Source organism: Seriola aureovittata, chromosome 17 (assembly GCF_021018895.1).
Source record: "Seriola aureovittata isolate HTS-2021-v1 ecotype China chromosome 17, ASM2101889v1, whole genome shotgun sequence".
In the NCBI taxonomy this organism is placed as follows: Eukaryota; Metazoa; Chordata; class Actinopteri; order Carangiformes; family Carangidae; genus Seriola; species Seriola aureovittata.
In genome coordinates this window covers 3,338,037-3,353,531 of record NC_079380.1, presented here as the reverse complement: position 1 = coordinate 3,353,531, position 15,495 = coordinate 3,338,037, and the positions used below count along the sequence as shown (strand labels likewise).

At 39.0% G+C, this 15,495-nt stretch overlaps 2 protein-coding genes across 2 annotated transcripts; one reads left to right on the top strand and one right to left on the bottom strand.

Moving 5' to 3' along the window:
• Positions 1–2,537: 2,537 nt before the first annotated feature.
• si:dkey-204f11.64 (uncharacterized protein LOC100537752 homolog) lies at positions 2,538–5,829 on the bottom strand. The gene is made up of 3 exons (XM_056401675.1): positions 5,649–5,829; positions 3,126–3,252; positions 2,538–2,924 (listed from the first exon to the last, which is right to left on the bottom strand). The coding sequence occupies exons 1-2, from the start codon at positions 5,739–5,741 to the stop codon at positions 3,127–3,129; spliced, it is 219 nt and encodes a 72-aa protein (XP_056257650.1). The 5' UTR covers positions 5,742–5,829; the 3' UTR covers positions 2,538–2,924; position 3,126.
• Positions 5,830–8,605: 2,776 nt separating this feature from the next.
• On the top strand, positions 8,606–14,641 carry clpp (caseinolytic mitochondrial matrix peptidase proteolytic subunit). The gene is made up of 7 exons (XM_056401136.1): positions 8,606–8,730; positions 10,313–10,414; positions 11,120–11,191; positions 11,283–11,379; positions 12,095–12,282; positions 12,393–12,498; positions 13,915–14,641. Exons 1-7 carry the CDS (start codon positions 8,719–8,721, stop codon positions 14,139–14,141), a joined length of 804 nt encoding a protein of 267 aa, XP_056257111.1. The 5' UTR covers positions 8,606–8,718; the 3' UTR covers positions 14,142–14,641.
• The last annotated feature ends 854 nt before the right edge of the window (positions 14,642–15,495 follow it).

The following is a 15,495-nucleotide window of genomic DNA, read 5'->3' as shown; positions in this document are numbered from 1 at the left end:
TTCACACAACCCCAGAGCTCTCAAAGATTTTCATTTAACAAACAGTTTCTTTCCTCTTTTTTCAATGTTTAATTTTTTGGATTAGATGAAATAAAATATATATCTTTTTGTTTCTTTTTTTTTTTCTTTTTTTTTTTTTCTTTTTACAAATTTCAGATATTTCCCCCATTACATTTTGATTAATTCCTGTTTTTTTCCAATGTTGTGAGCGTCACAAATGAAATTCACCTTCATTTTATTTGGATGAAACCAAAACTATGTGTATATGATACAGCAATATTAGTCATTCAAAAACAAGTTACTTATTGAATTTGAGAATTTATAGAATAGTATTTGGTTTGTCCACCTTCTGCTTTGATGACAGCATGCACTCAAGCTGCATCGACTCCTTAAGTTTGTGCAAAACCTGATGACCTGTGTTATCTCTGCATGGTCTGACAATGTCCCTACTTGTGATGTCTCAGACTGCTTGGCTTTCTCAGTCTTCTAGTGCCCCCATTAATGTTCAATGGGGTTGAGGTCAGGTGACTGCGGAGGAAAGTCCATGACAGTCAGGACTCGTCGGTCATGGTCTTCTTTAGTGTTCGTGTACTTTTTGTAAAGCTTTGAGATGTGTTTGGGGTCATTGTTCTGCTCCTGTATGAATCCTTCTCTACCCCAACCCAGAGGGTGGATCATGTCTGAAGAATGGAGTGGTACTTCTGTTTGGTCAGGGTGGAGTCAGTTCAGTGCGGGTGTCCAACTCCAGAGCAGGTACAAACACTGCGGTATCGGGCTCTTCCTGTTTGTTTCCTTCAATACACCTTACTATTTCTGCCAAAAATGGAGTCACCAGTAAATAGGACTTTTTCCAGTTGTCTACTGTGAAACGCTGGTATTTCTCAGTCCACCTAAAGCATTTGGCCTTGAAGTGGTTTAGAAACTGCTACCCGTCCTCTCAGACCACTACAGGACAGCCTTCTTTTGACTGTACTTTGCTGACTTGGGTCTTGCGCTCTTTATTTAGCAAATTCTGTGTCTGTGATTAAGTTCCTTTTCTATCTCTCTTGATGTATTGATCTTCTGATTGTGTGTTTACACTGGGACGCCCATTACCACGTCCTCCACCTCCAATTCTGCCTCTCCCTAACCCTTTCCCAATCCTGGCTCCAGCTTCTCTCCCTCTCTCTCTCTGTGGGTACGTACGTATGTGTGTTGTGATTGTCTGCAGGTGAGCCGGAGTCAGAGCAGAGCTGCACCCAGCTCTATAATCAAACCTCTGAATACTCAGCTCTGCCACTTCCATCCTGCCAGGTCGTACGCTCTGCAACAGTCAGTGTAGCAACATTTCTAGCTACTCTTTTGTACGAGTTTTTTGTTATCGAGTGATCTGTCCTCTTTGTTGTTCCCTGAACTAATCCTGCTATCCATCTGCCATACAGTTCAGTTCTGCCTCGGACTCCAGCTGCTGTTTTCCAGCCTTACCTCACCAAGCCTGCTCCCGTCTAGTTCTCTGCTCCAGGCTCCCAGTTACCAGCTCAAACTGGCTGTGAACCTGCAGTAAATTTCTTTTACTTCTTCCCAGTCTCGTGGACTCTGCTTGCACTCAGGTTCACCTGATCGGGCGCCTTTGACAGTCACTATTGTTCTGCCTTACTGTCTGATCCAGGTTCTGAAAGCTCCACTCACTGCCCCCTTAGAAACCTTTAGTCCAGCCATGATTTGACAGTAAGATAGTCACTCTTTTAGTTCTGATACCACTTTTTTTCCACTTTCACAATGCTACTTTATGAGCAATGATCTGCTGCAAACTTCAGGCACAGCCTTATTTATAACAGGTGAACATAAGCTGCAAGTGGAGTTACATGAATGAGTCTCTGATGAGCAGCTCAACTTGTCCCAGAGTGTGTGAACTCATTGTTCAATGAAAATCTGACACTTTTTGTGTGCAGGTGTAGCGATTCTCCAAATCATACCTCTTTTTTTCTACTCCATCATGGATTGGACCAACACATGCAGTTGGAAGACAATAAAGGAGTTACATAATATACAACTTGCCCTAATTTCAGTTAGGATAATACGTTTGTCATGTGTTATAGTGTTAATTGTGACATGAAAATGAGTCTACTACATTAGTACTAATGAGATTAGTAAATGAGAGCTCAGAATGCCCCATATGATATGTTTCTGAATCCTCAAACTTTCTGATAAATACAGAGAAAGAGACAGATGTATGGAGGGAAACTGCAGTGATGAAGATCCATTCCTCCAAAAGATATTCCCTTGTTTCGTGTTTTGATGAGAAGAGCGCTGTCTAACACATCAGGGGTTAATGGCATCACACTGTAAATGATGTTCCTTGTAAAGCGTTATGTTGTATTATGTCTAAAACAGGCATCTTAATTTTCCATTGTCTGCTATTCAGCTTCTGGTCTGAACTCGGAAAGAGTCAGACAGAAAGTCAGAAACACAAGTGTCACTTTAACCCAGTGTCGTTGGTATTTGTTAAAAAAACTAAAATGCAAGATGCAGCTTCAGTCATAGATGACAAAAACAAACAGATGGCAAGTTTTAATGGTGAATAATAAAATTGCACAGAGGTTGAGAGAGACGGTTTCAGCTGTATGAACTGGACCACGTGTTCACACTGTGAGCAACAAAATCAGCATCAACTTATAACAGTGTATCAGGCCTGTTGTGTAAAGCCAGCATAGTGAAGACCCCCGAACCCTGCTAAGAGTTGAAAATGAAACCAGTAGCTTTTATTATTTCTGCACAGACATTCTACCACATTAAATACAATGCATTACTACATTTTTCAGCTGAAAATGTCAGCATCATTCCGTAGCTGCCCCAGTGTGTGTGTGTGTTTGTGTTGTCTTGACTTCTTCATCCTCAGAGGCAGTGGGGCACATGACAGAAGTGGTTTGCACTCCTTCACACTCCTAAAAAAACAAGAAATAAATGTTGCTTTGAGGGCTGTTTCTCGTGCTCTAAAACACAGCATGTTTATTGTTCAGCAGCTGAGAGAGGTACAGTAGACAAAGTATCAGAGGAGCAGAAAAAGAAATTAATTTTTGAATATATATATAAAAAAAATAAATAAATAAAGTTAATTCAGGCAAAGAGAAAAGGAGCACTCACACCTCAGAGAAGGACACATGACTTGGGAGGCCTGAAAGGGTTGTCACTGGAGGGCACCCCGGTGAGGAGAGGGTCTTTGTGGGCATTTTGCAAACAGAAGGTCTTCAGTTCTGCAGCAGCCTGAGAAACCTGAATAATATCCAGTATATCAGGATATTGTTAAGGATATTATTATATTAAAATATTATTTAATAGAGCCTGATAATGCCTAGTTGTTTATGTGAACATGTTTTTATATTCATATGAAAATGTGTCAGCAGATTTCTAATGCATTAGGAAACAACATTTTAAAGGTCCACTCCCTGATTTCATCACAGTGTCCACAAATTCCCGTATTTTATCCTAATATCCATTATCCATTATTATTTTTAAAAACATCTACAACTAACGGGGAGAAATTTGTGGGCACTATTGGCACACTATAACAAATTGGGTGTGTTGCCAAAATATTAAATAACTCTGATGATTGGTGTTTAGTGGTCAAGGGCTTGTATAAAGAAAGACTATCAAGTTGTATTATGGGAAGTGTAGGATCCAGTGTTTTTGACACTTCATGAAAGTAAAATTACAAACCAATTAGTTAATTTTACACATGGAGTTCAGTTTAGTTCAGTAGCACTACTGAGCTGTGGAAGCAGTTGACTTGGAGGAGAAATAAAATTATAGGAGTCTGCGTTACACACTGAGGGCAAACTGTTGAAAGTCACATGGTATTTATCAGGCAGGAGGGGGCTAATGAAGAGAGGCTATGGAGTTGAATTATAGGAAGTGTAGGATCCTGTAAGTGTTTGATATTAGGGAATAAAAGTCAGGACTTCTCAGCCTCTACTGCTTCGTTTTTTGAAGATTGATTTTTAAATCTGTGTTTCACGAGTTCCCCAACTTGAAAGAATAAAATGTGTGAAAAGAGTTAGTGGTTAGTTAGTAGTTGAAAACGCTGTGAATCTCTGTGGGGACAACAAAACATTTGACTTAAGCAAGTTGTGTTAAGTTGTGTTTTATTGGTTATGAATTTAACTTTGAATTTCTCTCGATTTTTAATTTTTGAATCAAGTGTCGAATATGTACCTTGAATGATAGTCTTTTGTCGTCAAGAAGAAATAACCATCTCACGTTATATTTATAAATCTCTGCTGTTAAAGCTTCCAAACCTCTTCACCTCTTTCTCATTTAAATCCACAGAACACCATCCAGTAACTATTTAACCCTCGACATCCCTCATGTTCACTTTAATATTAGCAGAACTGCTTTCAGGTACTTTGCACCATTTAAATAAAATGAACTGCAAACTGCCCTCAAACTGGAGTCTTACATTCCCCAAGGAGACTTTAAAGCGTTTATTATTTGATGTATTGTAATGTTTTTGTTAATTCCTTGTTTCTCAGCTTCTTGTATTGTATAGTTCTGTTGTCTTTGTTGTTGATTGTCTCTTGTTCTCAGGTCTCTGGAAAAAAGAGATTTTCATCTCAATGAGACTGCCTGAGTAAATAAAAACTTTTCATTTGTAAAAGGAAAATGATGTGATCTCTTCTTATACATGGTTGTTTTTAGGTTGTGTCAATAGTATCACAGCAATATATAACAAAGACATAATATGAAAATGTGATGTTTGCTGCTGTAAATATCCCTTTGCTTCACACCATAGTAATCAACTGAAACTACATTGTTTTTTTTCATCTTGTAAATTCAAGTCATTCCAGTCGATAGTGATCGTTTAAAGGCACTACTGTTTGGACTGGAACTAATTGCAATAATCTGTAGACTGGGTGAAATTCATCTGTGATTTATTTATTATGGGAACTCCTCCCCTACAGCTCACTGCTGGGCTGGTTAACACACACACACACACACACACACACAGACATACACACACACACACACACACACACACGTTGTCTGACTTATGGTCTAAATTAAGTAACCGCCCAACAATCACACCAGTCACACAGCAGCACAATCAACAAAGCTATCACTGTGCTGCACCAGCAGAGAAAAGTCTGTTTGCTACCATTTCATTGCACAGCAGGAAATATGTGAAGTGTATAGTAGTTTAAATAAGAGACTGTTCAAGTTTGTAGTAACAGACAACACAGTAGGCAGCTGCTTTTAACAGGAACAGAGAGGGTAACATTTCCTATAAGTTACATTTATTCTACCCAGTCACAGAGGCACTGTAAAAACCATTGACTATATATTTTAGACCTATTGAAATTACATTAAATCTTCTTGTTACATGGCAGATGAATAAAAAAATAAGAAAATAAAAACTTACATTCAAACCTATTTAGAAGGCTCCATAAGGATATACTGTCTCCTCGACTAAAACTACTTATTGTTACACCGTAATAAGTTTTGAATTGACTGCAAACATATAGAACGTGAAACTTTCAGCAGTAATTAACAGTGATTGACGGACTAATTAGTTGCAGCGCGCTCCACATTACAAGTCACACCGCGCCTCAGAGCGGGAGTGGAGCACAGGAGAGTTAGATGATAAGTTTAATGGAGGTGTTGTGTTCACGTACCTTTATCCTGTGGACACTGGCCTCCAGACGAAGCTGCTTCACCGACTTCTGGGCGAGAGCTAAACTGCTGTTGGCGGCACTGTTGTTTGACATGACTGGGACACAATAACAGAGAAAGTGATCAAGCAGTCAGTTACACTAATCGTTCACCCCTAGTCTCTAATAAAAACTTATCTTCCGGTCAAAACTTTCAAAATAAAAAGCCTATTCACTCACTCTTTCTTAGTCCCCCCCCACCCACACCGACACACGCACTACATTAGAGGATATTGTGAATTGTTTATTTACAGTCTCGTTGTCGGTTAAATCGATTTTTGTGATTATCGATTTAAAATTTAAATTCAATATCTGTACATATATTGGGTTTTCTTTTATGAAATATACGCTATCTACATAAAAAATAAAAAATAAAACATATATAAAACCTATTAGAGATTGAAACAATTTCATATATTGGTATATAGCCAATGTCTAGCCCATACAAATACACGTGAAAAAAAGAAAAACATATGTGGATATAGAATTTGTATATGTAGTCTATGCTGTTTTAATAAACTTGTAAAACTTGCATATATAAATGAAATGTTAAATATATATTGGTAACACATATGTTTGCAACGTGTTATACCATATAAAATCATCACATTTAATATATGTACCTATATTAAATGTGTGTGTGTGTGTGTGTGTGTGTGTGTGTGTGTGTGTGTGTGTGTGTGATAATAATATATCCCTTTATAGGTGACAACATCCCTCTTGATATAGGGACATATATGTCATATAGGCTATTGCATCTCTGTATGGGTAGATTAAAATTAAATTGTGATACCTCCTTATAATGGTGGTGGATGCATTTGAATCCTTTATTTGAGTAAAATTTTGCCACACTGGAATATAAGAATATCACTTAAAGTGCTCATTCGGAACAGTGCTCACAATGCAGAAATGCTGAATTTCTACACTAAACTGTTATTTTTGTTCTTGTGTAACCCAGTACTGTGTTTAAACTGAGCCCTGTGTTTTAATATAATAATAATCTATTATAATCATATATTTCTGTCAAGCTTTCAAATCTATATAGGCTACAGTGGCAAGAAGAAGTAATGGAACCCTTTGGAATTGCCTCAATTTATGTATAAATCTGTCCTAAAATATGGTCAGATCTTCATCCAAGTTACAATTATGAATAAATACAATCTGTTTAAACAATTACAAACAAATTATGTTGTTCTTGTTTATATTGAAAACATCATTCAAACATTCATAGTGTAGGTTGGAAACAGTATATGACAGCAGATTGGAGTTGTGGGTTTGATACTCTGGCATAGAAAAACCACTCACACATTTTGAGTTTGCTATTTACAAGAAACTGCTGGTGTGAAACATGCCTCAGAAGACTTACGATCAAGAATTGCTGATGTGCATAAAGCTGAAAGGGTCACAGAGTCATATCAAAGAGTTTAGATATTCATCAATCCACAGTCCAGTTAAGATGACTCCATAACCTAAGAATGCTCAGTAACATAAAAAAGAACTTCAGACTAACAGCTAAAGGCTTAAAGGAATCATTGGAGCTGGTTAACATCTCTGTTTATGAGTCTACCATAGTCAAATCATGGTGCATGGTCGTGTGGAGTCCTGCCATGGACACCCCAGAAGTAGCTGCTGCTCTCCAAAAACCACCACTGTGCCCCTGAAGTTTGCCAAAGAGCAGCTTGATACTCCGCAGCACTTGGAGAATGTCTTATGGACTGATGAAACTAAGGTAGAAGAAAACAGGAATTCAGGAAGAACATGCAGCACATATGGAAGGTGCAAAGGGCACCGCATACCAATGTGAAAACATCATCAAGAACATGGCTGAGCTGAACCAGTTCTGTAGGAAGAATGAATGTTGTGCAGATCTGATCTGCAGCTACTGGAAGTAGCTTACGTGCTTATCAGTGATCAAACCTGATCATTGATAAACAAGTAAGCCAATCCTATCCAAGGGTTCACTTACTTTTTCCACCAGGAGTGTGAATGTCTACTGACCGTCTTCAATAAAGACAAGAAAGATTCAAATTACTTGTGTAATATTAGTTTGGGGACACTATGTTTGTCTACATTTGTGACTTAGATGAAGATTAAATCACATCTTATCAAAGCAGAAAATGAGGTAAGGGTTCACATACTTTTTCTGGCCACTGTCACTGCGTTTTGTCTGTGCTATTCATATATTATATATATATACAGTATATATATATATACACATTTATTTATTTTCAGGATTAGGATAGGCTCCTCTATACTCCTGCTGCTGTAGCTGCTCCATCTCCATGGCTACGGTCGCTCCTTCTGACACTATGCTGTGTTGTCTATATGTACATTGTAAAAAATATCAACACAAGCACCTCACAGACAACGGTATGTTGTTTCCTGGGCTTTTAATGTGTCCCCTGAACATCTCAGTACAACATGCTTAAGTGATAGTAAATGAATCATTTTTTAAATAATCAAAAGTCATTTATATGCAATAAATAAATGAATATAATTAAAAACATTTTTAAACATATGTACAGAAATAAATGGACAAATAAACGTGAAAATAAAAAATGCTTAATATTATTTATTTACGTTTGGTTATTTGTCTTTATTGTTACACATTTTTATTCACTTATTCATTCTTTTATCTATTCCTCTTTATATTTTTACATTAATTTTTTTATTATTCTTTTACAGATTTATTCTTCTTTATGGCACTATGATTCCATATAGGAGAAGCACAATCCAACAAGAGTAGCAATTTTTTTAATACCTATTTTTTAATGTAATATTTTACATATATTTTAGGGAAACGGTTCTGCCTGGCGATAACCAGCATATCTTAATATTAATGACATGCTGTAGAATGCAGTAATTAACGGGGAATTTGATATTAGATGCAAACAGCACCTCAACCTTTAGATAGATGGCACTAATGAAATAAACCGGAAAACCAAGCGCCTTAAAGTGGCGGTTCAAAGGTCAAACTGAAACTGTTTCCGGAGTAGCTGGGGGTCACACAGAGGGGGAGTGAAGAGATTCCAAAATGCTGTTACGTGTGAGTACATCCAGCAGTGAAGCCTCATGTCATGTCACACTGTAACATTTATTTGACATTTTATTTTATTGTGTGTAGTGTTGTTGTCGCTGCTCGCGGTGTTGACCGTTGCTGTGTTAGCTAGCAGCTTGTGTAATGTTGCTTCATGACATCACCTCTAACACTGTCAGCTCCACACTGTAGCTGCTACTCATCATCTCTGCTACAGAGACATTGAGTGTAGGGATTCTCACTAAAAGCAGCGGACAGAGCCTGTCAAAAAATAAATTCGTGCTCGTTTTTATTTATTGCCGTTTGTTTCGGTGACATAACAGCGGATGACAGCCATGTTTCTAGGTTTAGCTACCTTGTGTACATGACGGCCACAGAGAGCATTGCAGGAGTTTATGGATTTAACTGCTTAAATTTGTCACTAAAAGTAAACTGGAGAAGGCATTTGGATTGCTGGCTAGTAGAAAAGCAGAAGCAAACCTGAATTGCTGTAAAAGCTGGGAATAGCTGAAGGCTAAATTGCGTGCATTGACGTATTTTATTTTGAATGTCTGAACATGAGCCTTACACCAATCTCATGTTATATTTTGGGTCTTTTATTTAGGAATCCTGCTCCAGAGAAACTCCCAGTAACCACAAGTTACAATCTGGAGGCTTTTACTTTGAAAATCAGTCCTATCCCAGAGCTCCTTGGTAGACCTGGTAAAGTTTCAAGGACTCAAAAGAGTTTAGACAATATTTTCAGTTAAAATAGTTGTAAATTCACCTAATGTTGTGTATAGATACAGTATGTATGAGAAAGGGGGCTGCTAATGTCTGCAGTTGATGCAGATTTGAATTAAGAGACACCATCTCATGTGGTAGAGACCAGAGACCATAATGACTGAAGGCCCCATAATCCGAGGCATCAAAACTCTTGTTTAAGTGGGAGTCAGTGATGAGAAGTAAATACAGGCGTGATGTGATTAAACCTTTTGGTTTTAATTTATCTAATCTGGCTGCAGCATTAAGAGTGAGCTGGACTTTGTCAGTCCAGCAAAAAGTGCATTACAGTAATCCAGTCTACTAGAAATAAGAGCATGAACCAGCTGTGGTGATAACAGTTTAACTGCAATATTGAAGCCATGTGATGCCTACTGCTCAATAACCATACATTTTCATTGTTTTTTAAATATATGAATGTTTTTGCCAGTGAAAATTACTCCTTGGACACTCCAATTAACTGAATTTAAAACTTTCAGCCAACCTTTCAGTCCCTTAACACTTCAGCTATTTTCACCTCTTACAGGTTTCCTGACACTGGAGTCATGGCAATGATTTAAATTATCCATGAAACACTTTAATATTACTCTCCTTTCAGCGCACACACTTCTACTGACGCCTCAAGACCTTTCAGTAAGCTTCAGGTCATAAACAACCTTACAAGCCACCTGCAGTTTCTCTGCCTCACAGTGTTTGAACTTCAGCTTATAGTGACACTTCTTCATTTGTCTTACATGGAAAATATGCTCCAGTTGTTAAGTGAAACTTAGATAAAGTTTGAAAACAAAGAAAGAAACTATATTTTTTTTTCGGTGTGTCTGTCTTTCAGAGGGTGTTGCACATCGGAGGGTTGACACTGAAACACAGTAGGACCATCCACCACAGTCCTGTATGGAGGAGTCCTCTCATACCTATAGTTGTGGAGCAGACGGTGAGTGAAATGACTTTAACTGCTCAGCTGTGTTCAAAGCTGCCACGTCTGTTAATTGCTGTTGCTGGAAAAGTTGCTAAATGTTGCTAAATGGCATAATATGTTAATAAGCATGATGTCATTGCGTGATATTTGTATTTTGCTACATGTCAGCTGGTTTCAGTCCATTCTAAATTATCCCCATTAATATCCTCATATCCCCAAAGTAACTCACTGTTAATTGTTTTGAACTTACAGCAGGTTAGTCAGGAACATTTTCCCTCCAATAATTCCTCTGTATCATAACAACATCATAAACTACCGTCTTCATCTCTTCTCAGGCTTTTGTATGTGCAGATTTGAGATAGATTTTACAAGGAAAGATGCTCTGGTACATAAGAAACAAATAGTTTCACATTTTTTGTTCTTGCAGGATAATAATCTACTGTTCCACTGCTAGCTTTTAAATTCTCACAAGTCAAAACATCCTTGATCGCACCAACAGAAAAAGTTTCTGTCTCTAGTGTGCTGTTTACTGTTTAAAGGAAATTTAAAGTCTCTGCAAGATGGTTTATTTTACTGAAGTGAGCTGAAGACAGTGGCTTGGAGAGTGGGGACCAAAAACTAAAAACATATGCTTGCACATGCAGTGTTTTTATTTTGACATTAAATAAAGTTGTTTTGTTGGTTTATTTAAGAAACACATGTACCTATTTTCTTTTCCAGGGGAGAGGAGAACGAGCGTATGACATCTACTCCCGCCTCCTGAGGGAGAGAATCATTTGTGTGATGGGTCCTGTAAGTGTTCTCAGGAGTGTTGAGATTGATCAAGAGTAAATTGCAGATTTTAAAATTTTAAAATTTCTTCTTTCTCTCTCCTTCTGCTCAGATTGATGACTCTGTTGCCAGTCTGGTTATTGCCCAGCTGCTCTTCCTACAGTCAGAAAGCAACAACAAACCCATCCACATGTACATCAACAGTCCTGGTAAGAGCATCAGTAAAGACACAAGCAGACAGGACGTTCAGAGAAGACGTCTGGAGTTGTTAAGCTTCAACACTTCACTTTGCAGTTTCTTTCTCAAGTCCATGTGCGTTACTGAGGAAAAAAGTGTTTATCCGCATTTAGGATTGGGACAATGGACAAATACATAAAAGCATCCTGAAAATGAGACAAATAATAGAAAGTGTAGAACACAAATGTAAACACAGATTTTTTATTTCTATAAAAGATTAGTTTAAGTTTACTGGTTAGAGTCTGATCTGCCTCCTCTTCAAAGCACTTTGTGTTGATAACAAATGTTTTGCATTGCCCCTAAACCTTTATACAAAACGTTTCAGTTTTGATTCGGATTGTACAGTTTTAACTTCAGTTATTTGTCTCATTGTAAAGATTTTTTTTTTTTTTTTATAAATTATTGATGTCTGTGTCTTTTGATTTGATTCCCCTTTTTGATTGGTTGTTAATTTGGTGCCTGCAAAATATAGTTAAGAAAAAATGAACTATTTAGGTAAAACATTCACTTTCCAAGTGTCCAATTCCCTTTTTCAGTTTCCTTTTTCTTTTCAATATTTAATTATGGTCTGATCATCCTGAGTATGACAGTACAATAATAGTCTGTTTGCAATTTTCTCTTTTGATTTAGATTCTGAGTAAAATAATCTGAATATGAGCCTCTCTCGTCGTTCCTCTCCCCTCCCAGGTGGTGTCGTGACAGCAGGTCTGGCCATTTACGACACCATGCAGTACATCCTTAATCCCATCTCCACCTGGTGTGTTGGCCAGGCGGCCAGCATGGGCAGCTTGCTCCTGGCAGCAGGAACGACGGGGATGAGGCATTCGCTGCCCAACGCCCGCATCATGGTTCACCAGCCTTCAGGAGGCGCCAGGGTAAGGGCTGGTCTCCCTGGGTCCATCGATACTAATCTGAAATCAATCTTTAAAGGGGATTATTTCACTGAAACAGGGAATTAATGTTCATAGTGTTGCTGTGTGTCCAGGGTCAGGCCACAGATATCGCCATCCAGGCTGAGGAGATCCTGAAACTGAAGAGACAGATCAACAACATCTATGCCAAACACACGGGGCAGCCGCTGGAGACCATTGGTAGGTTTTCTCAACTGTTTATTTTTAACCTCCTTTGTGTGGTCTGACGGAGAGACATGAGGCGTCAAGGACATGACAACAACATCACCTTTTCCTGCACAGTTTGTCACGAGTGGTCCAGCGCAGGCAGAATAGCACCACTAGGATACGACAACACTACATGCGGCTATGACTCTGGCACAAGTAAGGAATGGGATGTTTAGTTTCCCATTCCTGACACGTCCCCCGAGCTGATTGGGAGTCAGTCTTCGTCAAGCACCTTTCAGCTGACGAGATGATTTACAGTCCCTTTGTGAAAAAGTGATGTGGCGTTTAAGTATAAAAGTCAAACAGGTAAATCCTTAAACCTGCAGTGCAGAACCTCTGACAGTGAGAGTAATTACACAAACGCTGTTGAATACAAATATTTTACAAACACCCACCTGTCCAGGAGCAGTAAGGCGACATCTGTATCTGCCCTCCGTCGCTCTTCTTCTCTTCTTTCGCTGCTCTCCAGCGAGGAAAAGCCGTACCGGTGTTACTCTGTGATTGTTCTCACCATCGCAGACTTTCTTTTGTATGTAGAAAGAAAAGTTCCAGAAAGTTTTCCTGGATGCCTCCAAGCTTTTTCCATCATAGGCTCCTCTACTGCTGTAGCTGCTCCGTCTCCATGGCTACGGTCGCTCCTTCCTGGGCTTTTAATGTGTCCCCTGAACATCTCAGTACAACATGCTTAAGGTTCCTACTCATGCATTTCATCTAGGAACCTTCAGCATGTTGTACTGGGATTATCAGGGGACACTTAATAAACATCTGAGAAATAATGCTGTGTGTCCGGTGCTTAATCGAGCCTCAAGTTCTCTTACAATGTTCATACAGAAGGAGATTTAAAACTCTGGTACACTACTGAATATAGAGAGATTTACCAGAGTCCTAGAGGCTTAATCAGTATTGTGTGAACTTTTGGTCGCAAACTATCGATTTAACAAAGAGTCAAATGATTATATGTCATCTTGAAAGGAGTCGCTCATCATGACAAAGCCAAAGAGAAGCGTCCCACAACTCTGCAGTGAGCTGTTTTTAGGTTTAGAAACTAGCTGGTGAACAGAGCGTTTACAACTTACTGAGCCAGATATTTAAAACAGAACTAGAAGGAGAGAAAAGACTGGATTTAAATTCATCGGACTGCACTTCAACTAACATTAAGCTGATAATAAGTCAGCGTTGTGTTTACAACTAGCTGAATGGAATTAAAAACGTGTGTTTTATGTTTTCCATGTGACGTGTAATCCCATCCCCAGCTGGTGTTTGGTTAAAAGTCACTTAATGGTACAGAAACCTGGTCTGTATACCATGTAGGTGTGATGTGCATTAGAGGAGGAAATGGAACTGCCATGAATGTTCTTCATTTCTTTCCTCTTTTCCTTCGTCTTTTAGAGAGTGTGATGGAAAGGGATCGCTACATGAGTCCCATGGAGGCGCAGGACTTCGGTATCATAGACCGGGTCCTGGTCCATCCTCCCCAGGCCGGCCAGGATGAGCCTGAGCTGGTGCAGAAAGAGCCACCAGCAGCAACCAGTTCCTCCCCACCCCAAGAGTCTCCAGGTCCTGAGCAGCCATCCACAGGGACAAATCCCCCCTCCTCATACAAACCTGAGCCATGAACCCACCACGACAGAGCTGTCTGAGTTCTCCGTGCACTTCTTCAGGATTCAGTGCCTGACAGTTCCTGAGAGCGGGGCCCATCCTCCATGATGGATTTCTCTTGTCTTAAGTAGCTTCTTCCTTCCCCCTTCAGTAACAACACTATGCAGTCTACACATGTGCAGGCAACATACTGGCTTCATGCACTGTGACATATCTTAACATGAAGTGAAGTCATTGTGGGGTACAGCTTTGTTTTTAATTATTTGTCAGATGTCGATACCTGTGGTCTGAGATTGGTGTTTGAGTTGAGTTGATCTGACACGGTGGAAGCTGAAGGAGAAGCTCTACACAGGTTCACTGGGGGAAGGGGAAGCAGTGTTAAGACTACGGAGCCATCTTGGTCTGTACCTCCTTACTGCAGAGATGTCCACTGAAGAGTGCAGAGGGCCTTGTATGACCTGTATTTGAATATTCATATTTGTAATAATAAATTTAATTTTGACCACAATACACAAAACACGGATGGCTTGTTTTTACTCCACAATAGTGACTCATCCTAACAGTGTAAACAGACATTTTAGTGATTCATATATATAGTGATATATCTAGTCTCATCGACCATTTAAAGCGCTTTATTCCACATGCCACGCTTACACATTCATAGTGGGGTTTTTTTCTTTCTACACCACACATGCTGATGTTACATTGGGGGTCAATTTGGGGTTCACTGTGAACGTAAGCGCCGACACCCGTTTGTCTGCGTTTAGGCATGAAGAATGAAGTCTGTCAAACGATCGAATGCTTATGTGAACATGTACAGAGAGCCCAAAACTGCATATAAACCTCAGCACTCAAACATCAAATGCTGAAGTTACAAGTATTGAAGTATGACCTTGTTTTTACACCTGAAACTGATTGGGCAATGACAGAGTCCAATCAGAGGGCAGGTGGTTCCGTTACCTCCATCTCCACTGCAGGTCCGATGGGGTCCTGAAAGATGTAATGTGCTCATCTGCGACCCAGGTGAGTTTCCATACGTTCACAGCATATCGTAATATTTACCATTGTTTTCTACAGCATCATGACTCATGAATGAACACGCCTGAGTCGACCCGTCCTCCATCTCGAAAATGTATTACACTTCAGGAAACTGAAACATCTGCTTGTCTTATATCGTCACGTGGCAGCATGAGCTCAGTGTGGCCCAGAATGTGAAATAAAGACTGCGTCCTTTTTTTTTTTTTGGAACAAATTTTTAAAGACATTTGTTTGGCAATAAAGGTCAAATTTCTAATTTATTTACAGTATTTAATGAAAAACTATTAAAATACAGACAATAACAAATCTGAAAAAAGAAAAAAAAAAAAAAAA

Coding starts and splice junctions, on each gene's coding strand:
- si:dkey-204f11.64 (XM_056401675.1), bottom strand. CDS start 5,741: ATGTCAAACAACAGTGCCGCCAACAGCAGTTTAGCTCTCGCCCAGAAG. Junction 3,253..5,648: donor CCAGTGTCCACAGGATAAAG/GTACGTGAACAC, acceptor GATATTATTCAG/GTTTCTCAGGCTGCTGCAGA.
- clpp (XM_056401136.1), top strand. Junction 10,415..11,119: donor CTATAGTTGTGGAGCAGACG/GTGAGTGAAATG, acceptor TTTCTTTTCCAG/GGGAGAGGAGAACGAGCGTA. Junction 12,499..13,914: donor GCAGCCGCTGGAGACCATTG/GTAGGTTTTCTC, acceptor TTCGTCTTTTAG/AGAGTGTGATGGAAAGGGAT.